Below are 17,042 nucleotides of genomic sequence, written 5' to 3'. Positions count from 1 at the left end.
ACCAATGGGCGGGGGGGGCGGGCCCCGCGGCGGCGGCGGGATGTGACGGGAGGTGCTTCCGGGCCGAGCGGCGGCGGCCGCGCGTGAGCGGCGCGGGGGGTCATTGGGGGACGGGGCGGTTTGGGGGGGGTGATGGGGGTATGGCAGCTTTCGGGGGGCGGTGGAGGTATGGCAGCTTTGCGGGGTCATCGGGGTACGGCAGGTTTGGGGAGGTCATTGGGGTACGGCAGCTTTTGAGGGGCAGTGGGGGTACAGCAGGTTTGGGGGGGGCGATGGGGGTACAGCAGCTTGGGGAGTTCATTGGGGTACAGCAGCTTTGGGGGGGTGATGGGGGCACGGCAGGTTTGGGGGAGTGATGGTACGGCAGCTCATGGGGATATGGCAGCTTGGGGGGGGGGGGGGGGGGGCGGGGGGGTAATGTCCTTGGGTGGTGCAGGATTCCGGGGGCAGCGACGGCGGGAAGGTCCCGGCCGCAGGGAGGGCTCGGGTGGAGAGAGAGCGGTGTGCCCGTGGGTCACCCGCGGGTGGTTCCCGCCGGGCCTGTCGCTCAGGCACCGTCCCATCCGCCAGGAGCAGGAGCAATGCTGGCCCCGGAGAGCAGGTCCGTGTTCGAGGCTGCCCAGGACCCTGTCCTTCTTCACGGTCTGACCCTTGTCAGTGGAGTTGCTGCAGATGCAGGTGCTGCTGAGTTGGCACCAGTGAACCACGGTGCGTGGGACTCCGTGGGGATGCCATGAGGGAAGTATTTGTCTAAGCGCTTGCCCCCCAGCCCCAAGCCACAGGTTAGGAACTCTGTCCCTAATAGAGCGTGGGTAGCCACACTAGAGCTTGGCCATGGGAGCTGCCTTGTAGGCAGGTAAATGGGCTTTTCTCAGTGTCACCCCAAGGTCCCTGAAGCGTCTTCTACAACCACAGAGCTCTTTGGGTGACTGAGAAGGGACTCAGGAGGCTCTGCTCCTCTTGGCGTAGCCTGGGGAGCTGCCTGTGCAGAGCGCTTCCTTCTTCCTACAGAGAAGCCTGCAGCCACCACCAGCTGCAAGGAGAAGGTCCATGAGGTCCCTGAGATGCCAGAGAGGATGTGCTGCTCAACCTGTGGGCAGGTGTTCAGCAGCCGGGAGGAGCAGGTGAGCAGGGCCGGGCAGCCACCATGAGGTGGGCGTGGGGCTGGCATGACTGGTGGGGTCCTGCTGTGCAAGCTCAGCCCCAGCATGATGCAGCCCAATGCTGGCTGTTTCCTGGAGCTCTACTGCTCACATCCTGTTGGTATCTGGCACTCAAACCTTGCATGTTATTGATTAAAAGTGTCATTATTGATTAAAAGTGTCCCAGTGGAAGTAAATGTAAGTACAGCACAGGCCTGTACCTCTTTAGATTAACTGTTCCTTAATGTACTGCAGTCTTCCAGTCAGGATCACTGAAGAGTCCCAGCATAAGTTTAGCCCTCAGAGTCTGTCACCTCATGCCCTTTGGTGGTGGGGGTTTCCATGGACCACTAAGACCCTGCTGGCTCATACCTCTTTGCTCCACAGACTGAGCACTACCGTCTCGACTGGCACCGCTTCAACCTGAAGCAGCGACTCCGTGGGCGCCGGGCAGTGCCTGTGGAAGTGTTTGAGGAGAAGACCCGCGCAGGTGAGGAAGGGGGCTATCTGCATTGGAGCCCAGGGGCTGTCAGCGACCTTGCTGGGCCTGTTCTGTGCAAGGATGAAGTTCTCTGCTAGCTCAGGGTTCCTTTATTCTGCCCCTGTGGGGTCTTCTGTGGTTCCAGCACTGCTCCTGAGCCTTGATGATTTGTTTTAGGACGAAGGGGGCATTATAACTGAGCTGCTGCCTAGGCGTACCTGCGGATCCAGAACCCCAAGCCCCTTTCTCTTCAACCCACAGCCCCCTTGTGATATGTAGGGTATTGGACAGAACATTCCTGGGGTTGTGGGCTTGCTCTCGGAGTCACCTGCGGAGTTTTGGGGAGGTTGTTTGGTTAATCTTTGCCCTGTTTCACTGCACCTTCTTTTTTCCCTTGCAGGTGATGTTTCGAGCATCTCAGGATCCGATTCAGAGAGCTCTGATACAAGCAGTGAGTCAGAGTTGCTGCCCTCTGCCAGTGACAGCCCTGGGACCCCACAGACTTCCCGCTCCCACAAGGTGCTGGTCCGGAATGCGAAGGGCCAGCTCATCTCTGCATATCGCTGCGTGCTGGTCACAGGGAAGGCAAGTCACAGCCCAGCTTTTTGGGAGAGGGACCTCAGAAGGTGGGTGGCACTGGGGGGTAGACGTCTGTCTGACAGTCCCTGACTTCCCACTATGGGAAGGGTGGTCTCTGGTGCCAGATCAGAGCACCAGACTTGCTGGTGGCCTATTTTTTGGTTCTGGGATGCTCCCAGAAACCTATTTCTGGTGCCAGCAGAGGGGCTGATCTCTGCCCTGGGGGACAGCAAGAGCTAAGGAAGTGATCCCTGCTAGCAAGGGTGTCTGTGTATCAGGGTGACATTGAGGAGCCAGCAGAGCTGACAGCGTCGCTGCAGAGCTTCAGCATGAGCACGTGCTGGGTTGTGCTGATGATGGGTGGTGGGCACTTTGCAGGAGCTGTGTTCCGGGGGTGAGTACAGAGCGACAGCTGGGCTTACTCCTTGGCTGGGGTTGCATGGTCAAGTGGAGCTACTTTTGCATGTTAATCCCACATGCACTGAGCCCTGTTGCTCATGCCTGCCCCTCTCCCCAGCCCCCAGGTGCAGGAACACAAGACCTTCCACCGCTACACGGTGCGAGCACGGCGTGGCACAGCCCAGGGCCTGTGGGATGCCCAGGGGTCAGCACCCAAGTCAGCCGGAGCTTCCTTGCGGCGTTACAATGAGGCTGCTCTGCTCAAGGTGAGGATGCACCACAGCACTGGGCTCTTATCAGGGAGATGTGGTCTTATCTGGCTGTGTGAGGTGGTACCACACTGCTGCTGGAGGGCATAGCAGGGGTGTGGGCTCTGCAAGAGGGTCAGGGCATAAAAGAGGCTGCTCTGAGGCCCTCCTGGGTCTGTCCCTGCTCCAGAGATACCTTTGCCCATGCAATGTGCTCAGGATCCCATAGTGCTTCCCCTTCCTCCCCAGGATATTCAGGACCTCCTGGCAGCCTGGGCACAGCACCTGAATGAAGCTCAGCGCATCTTCCTCCGGGCCCCTCGTCACAACCGTGCGCTGCTCTTTGGTGGCAGGAACCCACCCCTCACCCGAGGGGACCCTCGTGTCTGCCACATCCCCCTCAGCACCCGCAGGGCCACCCTGCGAGAGGTGCTGCGAGTCCACGCCACGCTGGCCAGCCTGCAGGTGTATGGTAGGTCAGACCAGCCCTTGTTCCTGTGGGTCAGGGCAGGTGGGGTGACGTAATCTCTTGTGCGGGAGGGGATGATGCTCTAGGGGGTGGAGGTGCTAGCCCTCCAGCCCTCAATCCCTGGAGACATGGGGTGTTCCCTGTCCCCAGGCAATAACAGGAGCACCCTTGCTGCCCAGGGAAGGATACACCACTGGAGGATATCACTGGGTCCCCCAGGAAGGTCTGGCAGAAGAGGCAGTGGAAAGCAGAGATGAATCCCCCACAGGAGAACACAACTGGTGAGTTGAGCCATGGAGGGAAACATAACTGAGCAAACAGGAGGAGTCTGACCAGATAGGAGGCATGGACCAGATTTGTAGCCCAGAGGAGAATCTGTGGAGTGTGGCCTCATTCTGGACAGGAGAAAGATAGGGTGTGCTCAGCTGAGAGACCTAAGTGATTGCTCCTGTGTGAGGGGCCTCAGCCTCAGTCTTATTACTCCCTCAGCTCCAGAGGTGGAGGAGGAAGAGGAGGAGGAAAGCCCTGCAGGGGAGCTGGAGACTGTTGAAGTGACACTGGGGACCTTGGACCTCCGGGAGTTCGAAGTGATGCCCAAGCGAAACCGCAAAAGGAAGAAGAAGAGGGACAAGAAGGTGAAGAAAGGTGAGAGGGAAGAGCTGTCTGGGGGCGGTGTAGGAAGGCCATGGCTGAGGTGCAGGCTGACCCTGTCCCTCTTCTTTACTATGTGTTCCTTGTGCAGAGGCCTGTGCTGAAGAGACTGGATACCATTGTACTCAGTGTGTGCAGCCTGGCTGGGAACCAGTGACGGAGCTGCAGGGGGAGACTGAGGCTGGGCCCCTTCTCTGGGGTGATGGTGGTAAGTGGGGTCAGGAGCTGGGTCACCTGGATGCCTGCCCCATTTACTGGCGGCTTTGCGGTGGGGTGAAGAGCACATCATGCAGGTGTCCAGAGCAGCTGGGTGTGGGATGTCTGTAGTGCAGCCATGTGCCTTTGAGTGAGCTGTGTGTATGTAGGAGCAGTAGCTCTGAACTGGAGGGCCAGGCAGCACCTGACTAAGCCAGGTGTTTTGAGGGGATTGGAGTGGGTCTTATCTCAGGAGAGGACTTGGCTGCTACCAGCAGTGCCCAGCAATGCCATGGTACATTGTCAGAGGCTCTGAAAGTGCTGGAGATCCTGCAGTGCCCAAATCCAGCTAGCAGGATGATGCTTTAACTGCATCATGCATGTTTCCTAGTCAGACCAGAGCACCGCTCTGCCCAGGGAGGGATCAGACTCTCTCCTGTTCTCCCCTCGTAGGAGACCCTCGGACCCAGCTCCGCGATGCCTTATTCACTGCCTGCAAAACAGGGGATGTGCAGACACTGCGGCACCTCCTGGGTGTGCGAGAGAGCAAGGGCCTGCCAGGGGACAGCGAGGATGGGGAGGTCACACAGACTCTGGATATGGCCTACTCCCTGCTCAATCAGCCTGTGGATGAGCGTGGCTGCAGTCTGCTCCACGTGGCAGCACGGGCAGGCAAGGCGGAGGCCGTGTGCCTGCTACTGGAGGCAGGGGCAGACCCTGCCCTCAGGTATGGCTGCAGGGTCCCCAGCAGTTGACAACCACAGCTCTGCTGTGGGAGTCCAGCAACTCGTTCCTGTCTCAACTGCAGGAAACTGGTGCCACCCTTGTCCTGAGACAGACAGGATTGGTCTCTACCACCCCAGATGTCTGGGTTTGTTATGGGAGGTCTAAGCACTGAACCGTCCTTTTCTCTGCCTGCCTGGTCTGGCACAGCTGCAGGCAAGGCAATGCCCCAAAGTGCACCCAGGTTTATTGGTGAGCAGTTCTGAGGGTAGGGATGAGACCAAAGTCCCATTCTGGGGCTTTGAGATGCAAGAAGGGGAGTATTTTGAGGATTCTAGTGTAGGAATAAGGAACTTTCCCCTCCTTGGCTGTGATACCATGGCCTGCAGTACACATTGCATATTTCTGGGGAGTCACTGGGCTCACAGTCCAGTGGGACACGGGCAGTAAGGTGGCAGGGTGAGCTGGTCTCCCTTGTCTTGCAGGGACAGGCAGGAAAGGACCCCATACTGCGTCTCTGCTGACAGAACGACCCGCAACGCTTTCCGCAAGTTCATGGTGGACCATCCAGACAAGTACGACTACAGCCGTGCCAAGGTGGGTGCCTGCCCTCTGCCCTTGCCTTCTGGAAGCTGGGGGACCCCAGAGCAAAGTGCCCCTCTTCCACTTGTGCTGTTGCCCCAGGCTCAGTGGGAAATGCCACCTGCCCTCTGCCCCCAGGTACCAGGGCCCCTGACACAGGAGATGGAAGCCAAAAAGCTGGAGAAGAAGCGGGCACAGAAAGCCCAGCGGAAGCAACGGGAGCAAGTGCAGCGGGAGGAGCGGCAGCGCTGGGAGCAGGAGCAGGAAGAGAAGCAGAGGTTCGCGGCCCTGTCTGACAGGGAGAAGGTGAGGCTGTGCATTGGGAAGGGATTGAACCCGGCTGAGGCAGTGCTACTGTGGTGGGCTCTGGGCACAGCAGCTCCCAGGGGCTAGGGGTGGCTGAGCTGTCTCTCTGCTCCCCAGAGGGCGCTGGCTGCCGAGCGGAGGTTGGCTGCGCAGCTGCAGGACACCGGCACAACGCTTACCAACATCAGGTAATGGTCCTGGCAGCATGGCTCTGCACACAAACTCTCCCATGTCAACACAGCTCTTCCCTGCCCCTCTTGCTCCAGTTCTCATTTCCAGTCTAAAGCTATTCCTGTCCACTCAGTTCCCTGCAGTGCTTGTATAAAAGATTGCTTTCTGTCTTGCCCTGCTCCTCTGAAATATTTTGCAAAGGATGACTCAGTCCACCTGCAGCCAGATCTATGGCAAGCCAACTCCCCAGCCACTCCTGTGCCCCTGTTCCTGACTTCACATCTCTTCCCTCTGCCATCCCACAGGCTTATTGGTAGCCAGCACAGCCTGTGCTGATCTGGGCAGGGGCTTTACAACTACATATGAGGCCAAATTCCTCCATGTTTATTCTGCCTCTAAGTGTCCTCAGACTATCCTCTCACACAGCATCTCCTCCAGGGAGTATATCCTGGCTAGGCTGCTGGGTGAGCACATCAGCCCTGCAGGACCAGACAAGCATCAGCTCCCTCATGCTGCTGGTGTCATGTCACAGCCCAGGCAGTGAATCCTCTCCTCCTCTAACTCTCTTCAAGTGTCCCCTTTACTCAGGGCCAGCTCTGTTCTTTCCTGCAGCCGCTGCTGGCACTGTGGAGAGTCCCTGCTGGGACGGATCCCTTTCCATTACCTTGACTTCTCCTTCTGCTCCACGGCCTGCCTGCAAACCCACCGCCGGACGCAGGCCAGACACACCTAAGGCTGGGGACTGCTGCCACCTGCCAAGGACCAATGTGAGGACACAGCTGAGCACTGGCTGTGCAGCAAGGGAGAGCCTGTGGACCATGTCACTCTGGGGCAGCCCTGGCAAGGCTCTAGGCATGAATGTCGCTCTGGGTGCTGACTCTGGGGATGTTAGAACTGAGAGGTTGTGCTACTGTGTGGTGCCAGGACTATTTGGTTGCCTGGCTCCAGCTGGGGGTCCTGCTGCCAGCTTTTCTCATGGCTATCTTGTAGGCTGCTGTCTGTGGTGGAGGGACAGATCCTGACACGTACAGACCCTGCAGCCCTGAGCTACCTGCAGCCACGTTTGAGGTGGTTCTTTGCCCTCTCCTCTCCTGGCTCCCCTCAGCATCTCAGCCCTGTCATGTTAGCAACTACCTCTTCTGCCTACATTGTCAATAAAAAGGTGCCTTGACCCCTTAGACAGGGGCAGAGTCAGCATGAGCACTGGAACTATTTGGGATGAATGTGGGATTAACATGCAAATAAATCTCAATCCTGGGCCCCTTTCTCATTAGCACAAGCCCTGCCTGGCCTGAGAGGAGGGTAGAAGCTCTGTATGTCTATGCCAGGATTTGTGCCACTTTCCTAGGACCCTGCAGCCTCTGTACTTCACCAGCCCTCTGCCATCTCTGCAGCCCCAGCAAGAAGCAAGGCCAGTGCCCAGCAGCACTGTGTTTATTCTGGGGCCGAGATGCTGTGGCTGAGGGTCCTGTTGAAAAGGGGTCGGTCGAGAAAGAGCAAGAGGGGGGTGAGGGGTGCCCCTTCCAGCTCCAGCACTGTGATGTTGTTGGGACGGCCAACGTGCAGCACCGAGCCGGGCACGAAGAGGGTCTGCTGGGGCCCACGGTGGGTCCAGTACCGGCCCAGGTTGAAGCCGTTTATCCACAGCTGTCCCTGGAAGATGATGGAGATGGGACTGAGCTGTGTCCTGCTCTACCCTCACCCCCTTTCCTGGCACTGCCTTACCTTGCTCCAACCTGGGAACTTCACGAAGGTGTCCCAGGCAATGCCAGGGGTCTCAAAGGTCCCGGTGTAGAAGGCTGGCCCTGCTCTGCCCCTGCTGCTTGATTTTGGCATGGCAGCGTGGGGCCAGCCCTGCTCAACTGCAGTATCTATGGCCAGGGGATAGATCAGCCAGTTGTTGAGAGGGATAGAGTCCAAGGAGATGTTTCCCAACAAGCCCTGAGATGGAACAGGAGGGAAAATGAGGTAGCAGTGTCTGCCACAGGCAGAAGGATACTTGGCTTCCCTAGCAGTAGTGAAGGTGGAATAGGATTCCCTCTGAGGGGCTGAAGGGCCCTGGTTGCCATGGCACCTTAAGTGGGAGAGGGGTGCCAGTCTCTCAGTCCTGTCCTGGCAGGTTTGCCAGGGAATGGTGTGAGATGAACCAAGGAACAGGACTTGGGGTGGCCCCCCTGAAGGCTGGGGTCTGTCACAGGTGGCAGTAGAGGAGGTGTTTGGTCACGTGGGTGGCCATGCCATTCCCTCTGGAGGGCTCTCTCCTCTTACCTTGAAGTCACTGACATTGGCACCGAAGCTGATCCTGCCCATGTTCTCCAGGAGCATGTCCAGGGTGTCCCCTGCCTTGCCTGTCACACGCAGTGTCATCTGCCCATCCCTCTCCAGCATCCCCTGGTACTCCTAAAGCCGCAAGGTCAGTGTTGCCAGGCTGTGCTCATATCCCACCACCCCCAATGCTGCCAGCCCTCGCAGAGCCAGCCCAGGGCTGCCCTCTGCCCCCAAAGGGGACAGATTCAGGCTAGAGAGCCACACCACAAGGGCTCAGTATGGCTCTCAGCACTCTGGCTGTCCCCAAGGCCCTGGCATGGCACAGCTCCACTGCTGGCTGTCCCACAGCCCTCAGCACTGGCCCAGGGACTGGTGTGCTCCCACAACCTCACCTTGTGCAGCATCACGTAGCCACGGTCGCAGATCCTGTGGGGAGGAGCACTGAGTGTGGCTGGGTCCGGGATGTCCCGGGGCAGCTGTGTGCGGTACAGCACAAAGCCATGGGCCTGCAGGACACAGCACAGCAGCACAGAGGGGAAATGGGGCTGGAGATGAGCTCTGCCCCTCTGCCCCAGACCCAGGGCCATGCAGACAGGTGCATCTCCCCAAGTGTTCCCCACTATTCCCAGCCCTTCACCTGCTTTATGGCCTCAAAGGTGAGGGGGAACTGGCTCTGGATGGGCCCAGAGGGGCACAGCACATCCAAGACATCCAGGAGGTCAGCATACTGCAAAGGAGGGATGGGTGCTGGGCAGTTGAGCAGTGCCAGGCCAGGGCAGCACAGCCCTTAGGACAGGCACTCACCTTCCGCAGGGCTACCCAGCCATAGGCATACTTGGGAGTGGCAGGTGGCATCGGACCGACTGGCAGGGGCTGGAACTGAACAGCAAACTGTCAGCTGCCCCCTGGGGCAAGCAGGGAGATGTCCCTTGCCCTGCTGGGACCCTCTATGTTCCCCTCTGTCCTGGCAAAGGCAGCAGTACCCAGTACTGTCCCCTTCCTGCCAAGTTCAATACCTTGCTGATGACCATGCGGATGGCAAACAGCTTCTCGGTGGGGTCTCCTGCCTCTGACAGGGGGGCATCATAGTCATAGCTGGTGGTCACTGGTTTGTACTGGTCCTTGTAGTCAGCACCTGGCCGGGGAAGCAATGTGAGCAGGAGGAAGGGGCTCTGGCACAGCCCAGGGCATGGAAGCCAGCCCCAGGCTGGCTGCAATGCAATTGGAGGGCATGATCCCGAACTGTGGACCCCTGCCTAGGGACAAAAGGAGTTCCCAGGCAAGGACAAGCTTGGGTTCAGGGGCCCTTGGCTATGTGTCAGCCTGCCCCGTAAGACAGAACAACAGCCTGAAGCAGGTTCCTCAGGGATGGCCCCCCAGCCCTGCAGTGCCCCCTCCCTAGGGCAAGGCCCTACTCACCACTCCAGTAGGCAAAGTTTGTCCCTCCATGAAACATGTACCTATGATAACCCCAGAGAACCCAGTCAGCACCCATACAGACTTGGTAGGGACTCACCAGGCCCCTCCCTGCTGCACCGACAGTCCCAGCCCTGCCTGCCCAAACCCATGGGATGAAGGTAGAGGTGATGCCAACTCCCCTGCTGGCTGTGCCCCCTGCCAGCTGACTACTTGCATGTTGACACTGGCTCCCAGCTGCAGTATGTCCTCCAGCCCCTGGGCCACCCACGCTGCACTGGTGCTGGCGTGCGCCTCCCCCCAGTAGTCCAGCCAGCCTGTGTAGTACTCAGAGTTTACCTAGGGGAGAAAGGGACTGTCACCCGCCTGGACCTGGGGCTCCTGGCACCCATTTGTCATCCACATTCCCCCTGCTCACCTGCAGCCTGGCCCCAACACCGCTCTTTGCCTCTGCCTCCCCAAAGCCATCACAGGTCATTCCCCCACAGTGCCCATGCCAAGCTCACCAGGGGGCCCTTCGGTTCCACACGGCGCTGGGCTTCAAACAGCTCTGTCACATTGGATCCTGTGGAGGTGAAGAGAGGAGGTTTGAGCAGGACAGAGAAGGAATCCCCATTCTCTCTCCTTGTCCTCCTCCTCCCCCATAGGGGTACCTGGCCCAAAGTCGATGGTGGCGTAGAGCCCCTGCAGGGTGCCACAGCGCAGCTCCTCCGCTCGCGTGCTGTCGGTGGTGAAGAGCAGCACCTCACTCCCCAGCAGCGCTCGAAAGGAGCCCAGCAGGTGCCGCAGGTATCCATAGTCACAGGCATAGTAGCTCCCATATTCATTCTCCACCTGTGAGCAAGGCAGGGGCTGGCACCCAGGATGCACATGACAGGGCTGCAGCCAGGTCCCACCACCCACTGGGATAAACACCCAGCTCCTCCCTTTCCTCCTGACATCATTAGATGTAGTGAAAACCCCCAGGTGTGTCCTGAAAATGACCTTTAAGCCCCACCATGAGCCCTATTTCTGCCAGTGTCCCTCAAACCACAACTGGGGTGATGACAGGTACCTCAGAGTCCCAGCCTTTGGATTTAGACCCAGGTCCAGAAGTTGAGAGGGATTTATCTGAGCTGTACTGGGTGAGGTCATGGTGTAGGGTGTACAGGTGCCTTTTTGGGGCACATCCAAAGATGACCCAGAGCAGGGCAGGGAGCTGGGCCCCACAGCACTTCTACCTGCACGCTGATGATGTTCCCCCCATGCTGGTACAGGTGTGGCTTGATCTTGGGCAGCAGGACATGGAGCCAGGAGTCCACAGCTGCCAGGTAGGCTGGGGTGACAGAGGGCAGCTCAGCCTGGCTGCAGCATCCACCTCAGCCCACTTGCAATCAGCCTGCCAGGAGGAAGACAGAACAGACAGGGAAGGGCCAAGCACAATGGGGAAGCAGAGGTGGAGTACAAACCACGAGGCTCCCAAAAGATGGAGAAGACTATAAGAAAGACAACACACGTGGGGCTGGCAGGTGTGTGGAGAGACACCAGTGTGCCAGGGCTGGCACCAGGCTGTAAGAACACAATGGCCAGAGCCCTGTGCTGAGCCTCACCGGGGTCAGAGGAGCGCAGGATGATGTCTGGTTTCCACAGCAGCCAGGCAGGCAGGCCACCCTAGAGAAACACACACAGCAGAGAGGGAAGCAAAGAAACTGCTCAGCAGCCCAGGCTGACACACAGCTGAAACCAGCCAGCGCAGTGCTAATGCTCAGCACCAGTACAGCATGTGCCCCACAGGGCAGCAACTTTGGCTGGCATGACACTGGAGTCACTGTGGCAGCCAGAAAGGCCAACCCTGCTGAGCCCTTCCCAGACCACCTGTCACCCCTCTGTGCCATGCTGGGGCCAAGGGCTCACCATCTCCCACTCTGCACAGATGTAGGGCCCTGGCCGCAGGATCACCAGAAGTCCCAGCTCAGCTGTCAGGTCCAGGAAGGCTTCCACATCCCGGTTCCCAGCAAAGTCATAAACCCCTGGCAGCGTCTCATGGTAGTTCCAGGGGACATAGCTGGGGCAAGAGGGGAGATCAGCATGCAGGGGTTAAGGGTACTCCAGCAGAACAGGGAACCCTCCCACCAGCCGGTCCCTCTGCTTCTGGGAACTGGCCTCCAGCCTGAGCTGATTATGGCAACCAGGGTTGGACTGGCACTAGCCCAGGTTCATGCCTTTGTCTGGCAGGGGCGTCCTGGAACAACAGCCCAGTGCAAGTGTTGGACCTTTCTCCCTGTGGTCAGACAACACTTTTGTCTCTGTTCCTACTCCAGAGATCCCAGAAACCCCAAGTGGCTGTGGTGGCAGTGGGCTGTGCGCCGTTGGGGCTTACACCTGCACAGTGCTGAGCCCACTCATGTGCATCTTGAGCAGCCGGTCCCTCCAGGCAGGCCGCGGAACACGGGCGTAGTGGATGCTGCCTGAGATGTAGCGGAAAGGGACACCATCCTTAAGGAAGCAGTTGCGCTCATAATCCACCTGGAAGGAGCGTGGTGAGGGGGAGGCCTGCGGGAGAGTGGCAGTTTTGGGGGGGCAGAAGACTCTCTCCAAGCCAAACTGCCTCCTCCCATGCTCCCTGGGACAGGGACTGATGGGGGCTATTTCCGGGGGGGCTATCCCCCGAGGAGGGTACCACACTGCCCTGGGAGAGCAGAAGGGATAAGCAGAGCAACCATTCACACCCTCCCTGCTAATCAAACATCCGGCGGCTGAGCTAGTGGCATTTTGGGGGACGGGTGCTGCTGGGAGGGGTGCTGAAAGGACAGGCAGGGAGCTGGAAATGCAAGCGGGACATTGGGGCGGGACGTGGGCGGCAGCACGAGGAAGCCATAGCAGGAAGAGTAGGAACACGGAGAGGGAAGCAAGGCAGATTCCGGAGTCGTCCCACCGGATCTTTCATAGCTTAGCCCCACACGGTTCTCCCAAACTTTTCCACCCATGTTTGCTAACCTGCGTACTCAGGAGCCTCACTGCCAGCAGCAGGGCGAGGGCCGGCAGCCCCATCCTCGCCGGCTGTTCGGCAGGCCCGGGGCAGAGGACGAAGCTGGACGTGGACACCACCATCACATGATCCGAGAAGGATCTTAGCCAGCGCCGAGTGCTGCTTCCTCCAGATATTCAGTGCAAGCAGCTGGAACTGCAGCACGGCTGGGGCGGGACCATGGGACGGGGATGGGCGGCTCCGACTCTCCACGCCTGGCCAGCCGCACATCAGACCCTCCAAAGCCCATCCAGCAGGGGATGCTGGCGGCACACCACCAAGAAGGCTCCGGCCGCCGAGCACATCCCCGGTGCCCCCCGGGATAGTGGGTGACACACGTGGGGGGACAAGGAGCCTCATAAAAGTATCACCACCAAGCAGAACCCTTCCAGTGAGCTCAGCCCGCTCCTTCCATCAGAGAGGTGGTGATGGAAACCTCGGCTGTAGCTCTAGTAGGAGGGATGCTGCTGCTGGCTGAGGGAAAGGAAAACATCCCCGGACAGAGGGTCAGAGCTGGGGCTAGAGCTGATGACAGGTGTGTCGGGAGATGCCGCAGGGAAGGACGAGCTCCGCTGAGGTGGCTCCGTCATCTCTGTCCCCTGCAGCGCCGACCCGCTCGCCTGTGCGAGGGGTTTGGCTTACCGGGGCCAGCCCCGGGAGCGGCGGCACTGCGGGCTGCCGCCGCCGCCGCCACCGGGGGATGCCACCGCGCCGGGGGATGCCACCGCCACCGGGGGATGCCACCGCGCCAGGGGCACCGCGCGGGGCTGCCGGGCGCTGGGCGCTGCGGTCCCCGCTCGCACGGAGGAGGGAGCCCGGGATCCCCGCCGCAGCGGCGGCACCGAGCAGCGGGAGGCGGTGCCGCCCCGCCCGGTGGGTGACGCGGCGGGTGACGCCGGGGGTGACGCGCGGCGGCGGGCGATGACGCGGGCGGGCGATGGGGCAGACGCTGTGCGTCTGCTCCCGGGGCACCGTCAGCCTGGGGGGAGCGCGGTACCTCCTGCTCCACCGCCTGGCAGAGGGGTGCGCGGCCGGCTGGGGCGCGGGGGGCTCGGGCGTGGGGTCCCAGGGGTCTGCGAGGGATGCTCGGGCAAGGGGGGTCTACGGGCGGGGGGGCGATGTGCTAGGGCATGGGGGATGCTCGGGTATGGGGAGGCGCGCGGGCCTGGGGGCGCTTGTGCAGGGGGAGTGCTCGAGTATGGGGAGCGTGCTTGGGCAGGGGTGTGCTTGTGCATGGGGGATGATTTGGCATGGGAATGTTCAGGCGTGGGGGTGATGCTCAGGCATAAGGAGATGCTTAGATAAGGGGGGGTGCTTGTGCGTAGGGACATGCTTGGGCAGGGGGGTGATGCTCTGGCACAGGGGATGGTCGGGCAGGGTGGGGAGGTGCTTGAGCTCAGGTCACGTTGGGGCATGGGGGAAATACTTGGGCTTGGTGGGGGTTGATGCTTCAGCATAAGGGATACTTGTGCATGGTGGTGGATTCTCGTGCTGGGTGGCAGGGGTTGGTCATGCCAAGGAGTGGGTGCTCAGAGCCATGGGAGTGGGGATGATTGGGCCAGTGGGGTTTTTCATGCAGAGTGGGGACGCTTTGGCATGGCTGAGGGATTCCCTCTGGCCTCTCCTCTGAGTGTTGATAGTTTAGACTGGGCTCAAGGCCCTGACGTGGATGCCACAGTGCCCAGCCCACGCCATGCTTGACTCCTTGCAGGGGCTTCAGCTATGTGGACCTGGTGGAGGGGCTGCGGGATGGGCGCTTCTACGCCCTGAAGCGCATCCTGTGCCACGACAAGGAGGACCGCCAGGCCGCCCTGCACGAGGTGGAGATGCACGGCCTCTTCGACCACCCCAACATCCTGCGCCTGGTGGCCCACGCCATGGTGGAGAAGGGCGCCAAGCACGAGGCCTGGCTTCTCCTGCCCTATGTGAAGGTGAGAGGGGCTTTCCTGGCTGCCTCACCACCCCAGGAGCAGCAGTGGTGACCAGCTGCTTGTGTGTGCCAGGGCGGGACCCTCTGGAGAGAGGTGGAAGCACTGCGAGAGAAAGGGACCTTCATGCCAGAGCAGCGGATCCTCCTCATCCTCCATGGGATCTGCCGCGGGCTCCAAGCCATCCACAGCAAGGGCTATGCACACAGGTGAGGGGCTGGCAGTGCTGGCTGGGGGGGTTGGCAGGGGCCCCAGTGGGTGCTTGGTGATGTCAATCCCCACAGAGACCTCAAGCCCACCAATGTGCTGCTGGATGAGGATGACCAGCCTGTGCTGATGGATCTGGGTTCCATGAACCAAGCTCGCATCGAAGTCAACAGCTCTCGGGAGGCCATGGCTGTGCAGGTGGGTGGCCTGGGACATCACCCCACCAGCCTCTCCCTGCCCCAAGCCCTATATCCCCGCTCTTCCCTCTGCAGGACTGGGCTGCCCAGCGCTGCACCATCTCCTACCGTGCTCCTGAGCTCTTCACGGTGCCGAGCCAGTGCGTCATAGATGAGCGCACGGATATCTGGGTAAGGATCCAGCCTTCTGGCCCACCCTGTCCCACTGCCATGAAGCTGCCCTGACCCAACTGTGCTCTAGTCCCTAGGCTGTGTGCTGTACTGCATGATGTTTGGGGAGGGCCCCTTTGATGCTATTTTCCAGAAGGGTGACAGTGTGGCTCTGGCAGTGCAGAACCCCATCACGTTTCCCCCCACAACCAGGTGAGGGGCTGGGGAGGGTGACCCCACTCCTGGGTAGCCCCCTGTCCTGTGCTCCACATGGGTCTCCCCGTCACTGTCTTTCCTCCAGGTACTCAGCTGGTTTGCAGCACCTGCTCTCCTCTATGATGACAGTGAACCCCCAGGAGCGACCCAACATAGATGACATCCTCCGCCAGCTGGAGGGGCTGCAGCCAGCACTGGTGGGACAGGACACCACACAGATCTGAGCCCATCCCATTCCAGCGGTGATGCGCCCCGAGGCTGAGCCAGGAGAAAAGCAGCTGCCCTAATCCCTGCTCCCCTGCAGACCTATTGCAGAGGGAACTAATGCCCTGGGGGAGAGCTGCTGCTCTGTGCTGGAGGTGTGTTGGATTTGGAGTGTTCTGTGCCCTGGATGCTGCTACCTGGGCCTTGGTCTGTGCCTCAGAGCTGTGGATGTGTGATCTGCTGCTAAACATGGGGCCCTCACTGGCTGCTGCTTCCCCCGGGGGTGACAGAAGAGGATGTTGTAGGACCCCCCAGGGGGCAGGAGCCACGGTACCGCAGCTCCGTGTCCCAGGAAGGTCACTCCTGCCCAGGGCAGAACTGCAGGCTGGGTCCCGGTGCTGTGCTGGAGGGAGGCAGAGGGCCTCAGTGCCCACTCTGCCACTGCTCTTGGCACCAACGTTGCCTTGTGTTTGAAGTAAAATACGTTCTTGCGGATGTGTGGCTGTGTCCCTGTCTGTGGGGAGGGATCCTGCCGGGTCATGAGGAGAGCAGGGCACACTGTCTGGGTTAAGCAGCCAAGCGTTACTAGAGGGGAAGGGCAGCAGAGGCCAGCTGGGGAGGCACAGACAGAGCATTAGCAGTAAGCAGGGAAAGTTAATCCCTGGCCCCAGAACCATCCTGACAGGAGCTAACACAACTCCACAGCTGGAGCCAGGCACTGCTGTTCAGAGCCTCTGGGGCTGGGCTCAGCGCAGGCAGAAGGGTGGTGGCAGGGGTACAGGCCAGACTTCTCTGCTGCCTAGGGAGAGGGAGGTGGGTACCCAGACTGGGAAGCTGCCAGACCTTGAGAGGCAGGAGCAGGAGCTCTGCTCTAGTGGGAGTGAGCAGAGCCTGGGGACAACACAACCATCCCAGTGCTGGGGAAACTCCCAGTCCAGCAGGCAGCCTTGGCTGGAGGGGCTCGCTGGGACACACAGCAGCTGGGCTGTCCACAGAGGGGTGCTAAAAAAAAAAAGATGCAGACAAGCAGTTTCACAGGGAGCATTCCCCTCCTTTAATCCTCTCACCACACACAGCAGTACAGCAGCCGCGGGGGTTTGTGCCATGCCGGGTGCCCTTGTGGGGTGCACCCACTGCACCAGAGAGCCGTGCATACCCTTTGCCCTGCATTCTGGCCACAGGGGCAGGGGTGCCAGACTGCTCCCACTGCTTCAACCACTATCCTTCCAGATGAGCCTGCCCATCCTCACACTGTACATGGGGAGAAGACCCCGCAGCTGCCAATCTTTTCCTGCTCAGACTAAATCTGCTCCCCCAAGCTCCAGGGTAGAACGTGGGGCCATAGATCACGAGGAAGTCGTATTCACCACTGGCTGGAGCAGTGAAGGGGGTGGGATGTGAGCCACAGGCCCAGGGACGGGACCCCAGGGCTATTACCTACATGGGAAGCAAGCCGGAGCTGGAGCAGAGCACTGGGAGGAAGCATAGCAGCACCAGTACCAG

The 17,042-nt window shown here is 60.2% G+C and overlaps 4 protein-coding genes across 10 annotated transcripts in view; 2 read left to right on the top strand and 2 right to left on the bottom strand.

Moving 5' to 3' along the window:
- The first annotated feature begins 50 nt into the window (after positions 1 to 50).
- Positions 51 to 7,140, top strand: ANKZF1 (ankyrin repeat and zinc finger domain containing 1). Of its 6 annotated transcripts, none has more exons than XM_027636688.1 (16): positions 51 to 108; positions 571 to 708; positions 1,012 to 1,124; positions 1,530 to 1,632; positions 2,024 to 2,208; positions 2,481 to 2,596; positions 2,720 to 2,867; positions 3,099 to 3,321; positions 3,498 to 3,599; positions 3,808 to 3,963; positions 4,061 to 4,177; positions 4,618 to 4,891; positions 5,373 to 5,484; positions 5,608 to 5,775; positions 5,893 to 5,963; positions 6,559 to 7,140. In XM_027636688.1, the coding sequence occupies exons 2-16, from the start codon at positions 582 to 584 to the stop codon at positions 6,677 to 6,679; spliced, it is 2,136 nt and encodes a 711-aa protein (XP_027492489.1). In that variant the 5' UTR covers positions 51 to 108; positions 571 to 581; the 3' UTR covers positions 6,680 to 7,140. The 6 variants fall into 6 exon arrangements, with proteins under 6 accessions (XP_027492489.1, XP_027492488.1, XP_027492492.1 ...); XM_027636687.1 differs by having other exon boundaries at positions 101 to 166; XM_027636691.1 differs by lacking the exon at positions 51 to 108 and adding an exon at positions 132 to 138.
- A 222-nt stretch (positions 7,141 to 7,362) lies between these two features.
- On the bottom strand, positions 7,363 to 13,216 carry GLB1L (galactosidase beta 1 like). 2 transcript variants are annotated; one of them, XM_027636696.1, is made up of 17 exons: positions 12,607 to 13,214; positions 11,990 to 12,162; positions 11,524 to 11,674; positions 11,220 to 11,280; positions 10,851 to 10,945; positions 10,284 to 10,464; positions 10,137 to 10,195; positions 9,848 to 9,969; positions 9,634 to 9,674; positions 9,231 to 9,349; positions 9,019 to 9,093; positions 8,852 to 8,941; positions 8,607 to 8,720; positions 8,215 to 8,346; positions 7,810 to 7,887; positions 7,672 to 7,751; positions 7,482 to 7,599 (listed from the first exon to the last, which is right to left on the bottom strand). In XM_027636696.1, exons 1-16 carry the CDS (start codon positions 12,718 to 12,720, stop codon positions 7,692 to 7,694), a joined length of 1,665 nt encoding a protein of 554 aa, XP_027492497.1. In that variant the 5' UTR covers positions 12,721 to 13,214; the 3' UTR covers positions 7,482 to 7,599; positions 7,672 to 7,691. The 2 variants fall into 2 exon arrangements, with proteins under 2 accessions (XP_027492494.1, XP_027492497.1); XM_027636693.1 differs by having other exon boundaries at positions 7,363 to 7,599; positions 7,672 to 7,887; positions 12,607 to 13,216.
- A 336-nt stretch (positions 13,217 to 13,552) lies between these two features.
- Positions 13,553 to 16,034, top strand: STK16 (serine/threonine kinase 16). The gene is made up of 7 exons (XM_027636699.1): positions 13,553 to 13,660; positions 14,349 to 14,568; positions 14,641 to 14,774; positions 14,850 to 14,970; positions 15,045 to 15,140; positions 15,211 to 15,332; positions 15,421 to 16,034. The coding sequence occupies exons 1-7, from the start codon at positions 13,575 to 13,577 to the stop codon at positions 15,557 to 15,559; spliced, it is 918 nt and encodes a 305-aa protein (XP_027492500.1). The 5' UTR covers positions 13,553 to 13,574; the 3' UTR covers positions 15,560 to 16,034.
- Positions 16,035 to 16,124: 90 nt separating this feature from the next.
- TUBA4A (tubulin alpha 4a) overlaps positions 16,125 to 17,042 on the bottom strand; it is a 3,770-nt gene continuing 2,852 nt past the window's right edge. Inside the window, exon 4 of the mRNA XM_027636563.1 lies at positions 16,125 to 16,151. Within this exon, the coding sequence (XP_027492364.1) occupies positions 16,125 to 16,151 (27 nt within the window). The remainder of the gene's footprint in view (positions 16,152 to 17,042) is intronic.

Source organism: Corapipo altera, unplaced genomic scaffold (genome assembly GCF_003945725.1).
Source record: "Corapipo altera isolate COAL_440 unplaced genomic scaffold, ASM394572v1 45, whole genome shotgun sequence".
NCBI lineage: Eukaryota > Metazoa > Chordata > Aves > Passeriformes > Pipridae > Corapipo > Corapipo altera.
Note: the sequence above shows the minus strand (reverse complement) of the source record. Positions and strands in the feature narration are given on the sequence as shown.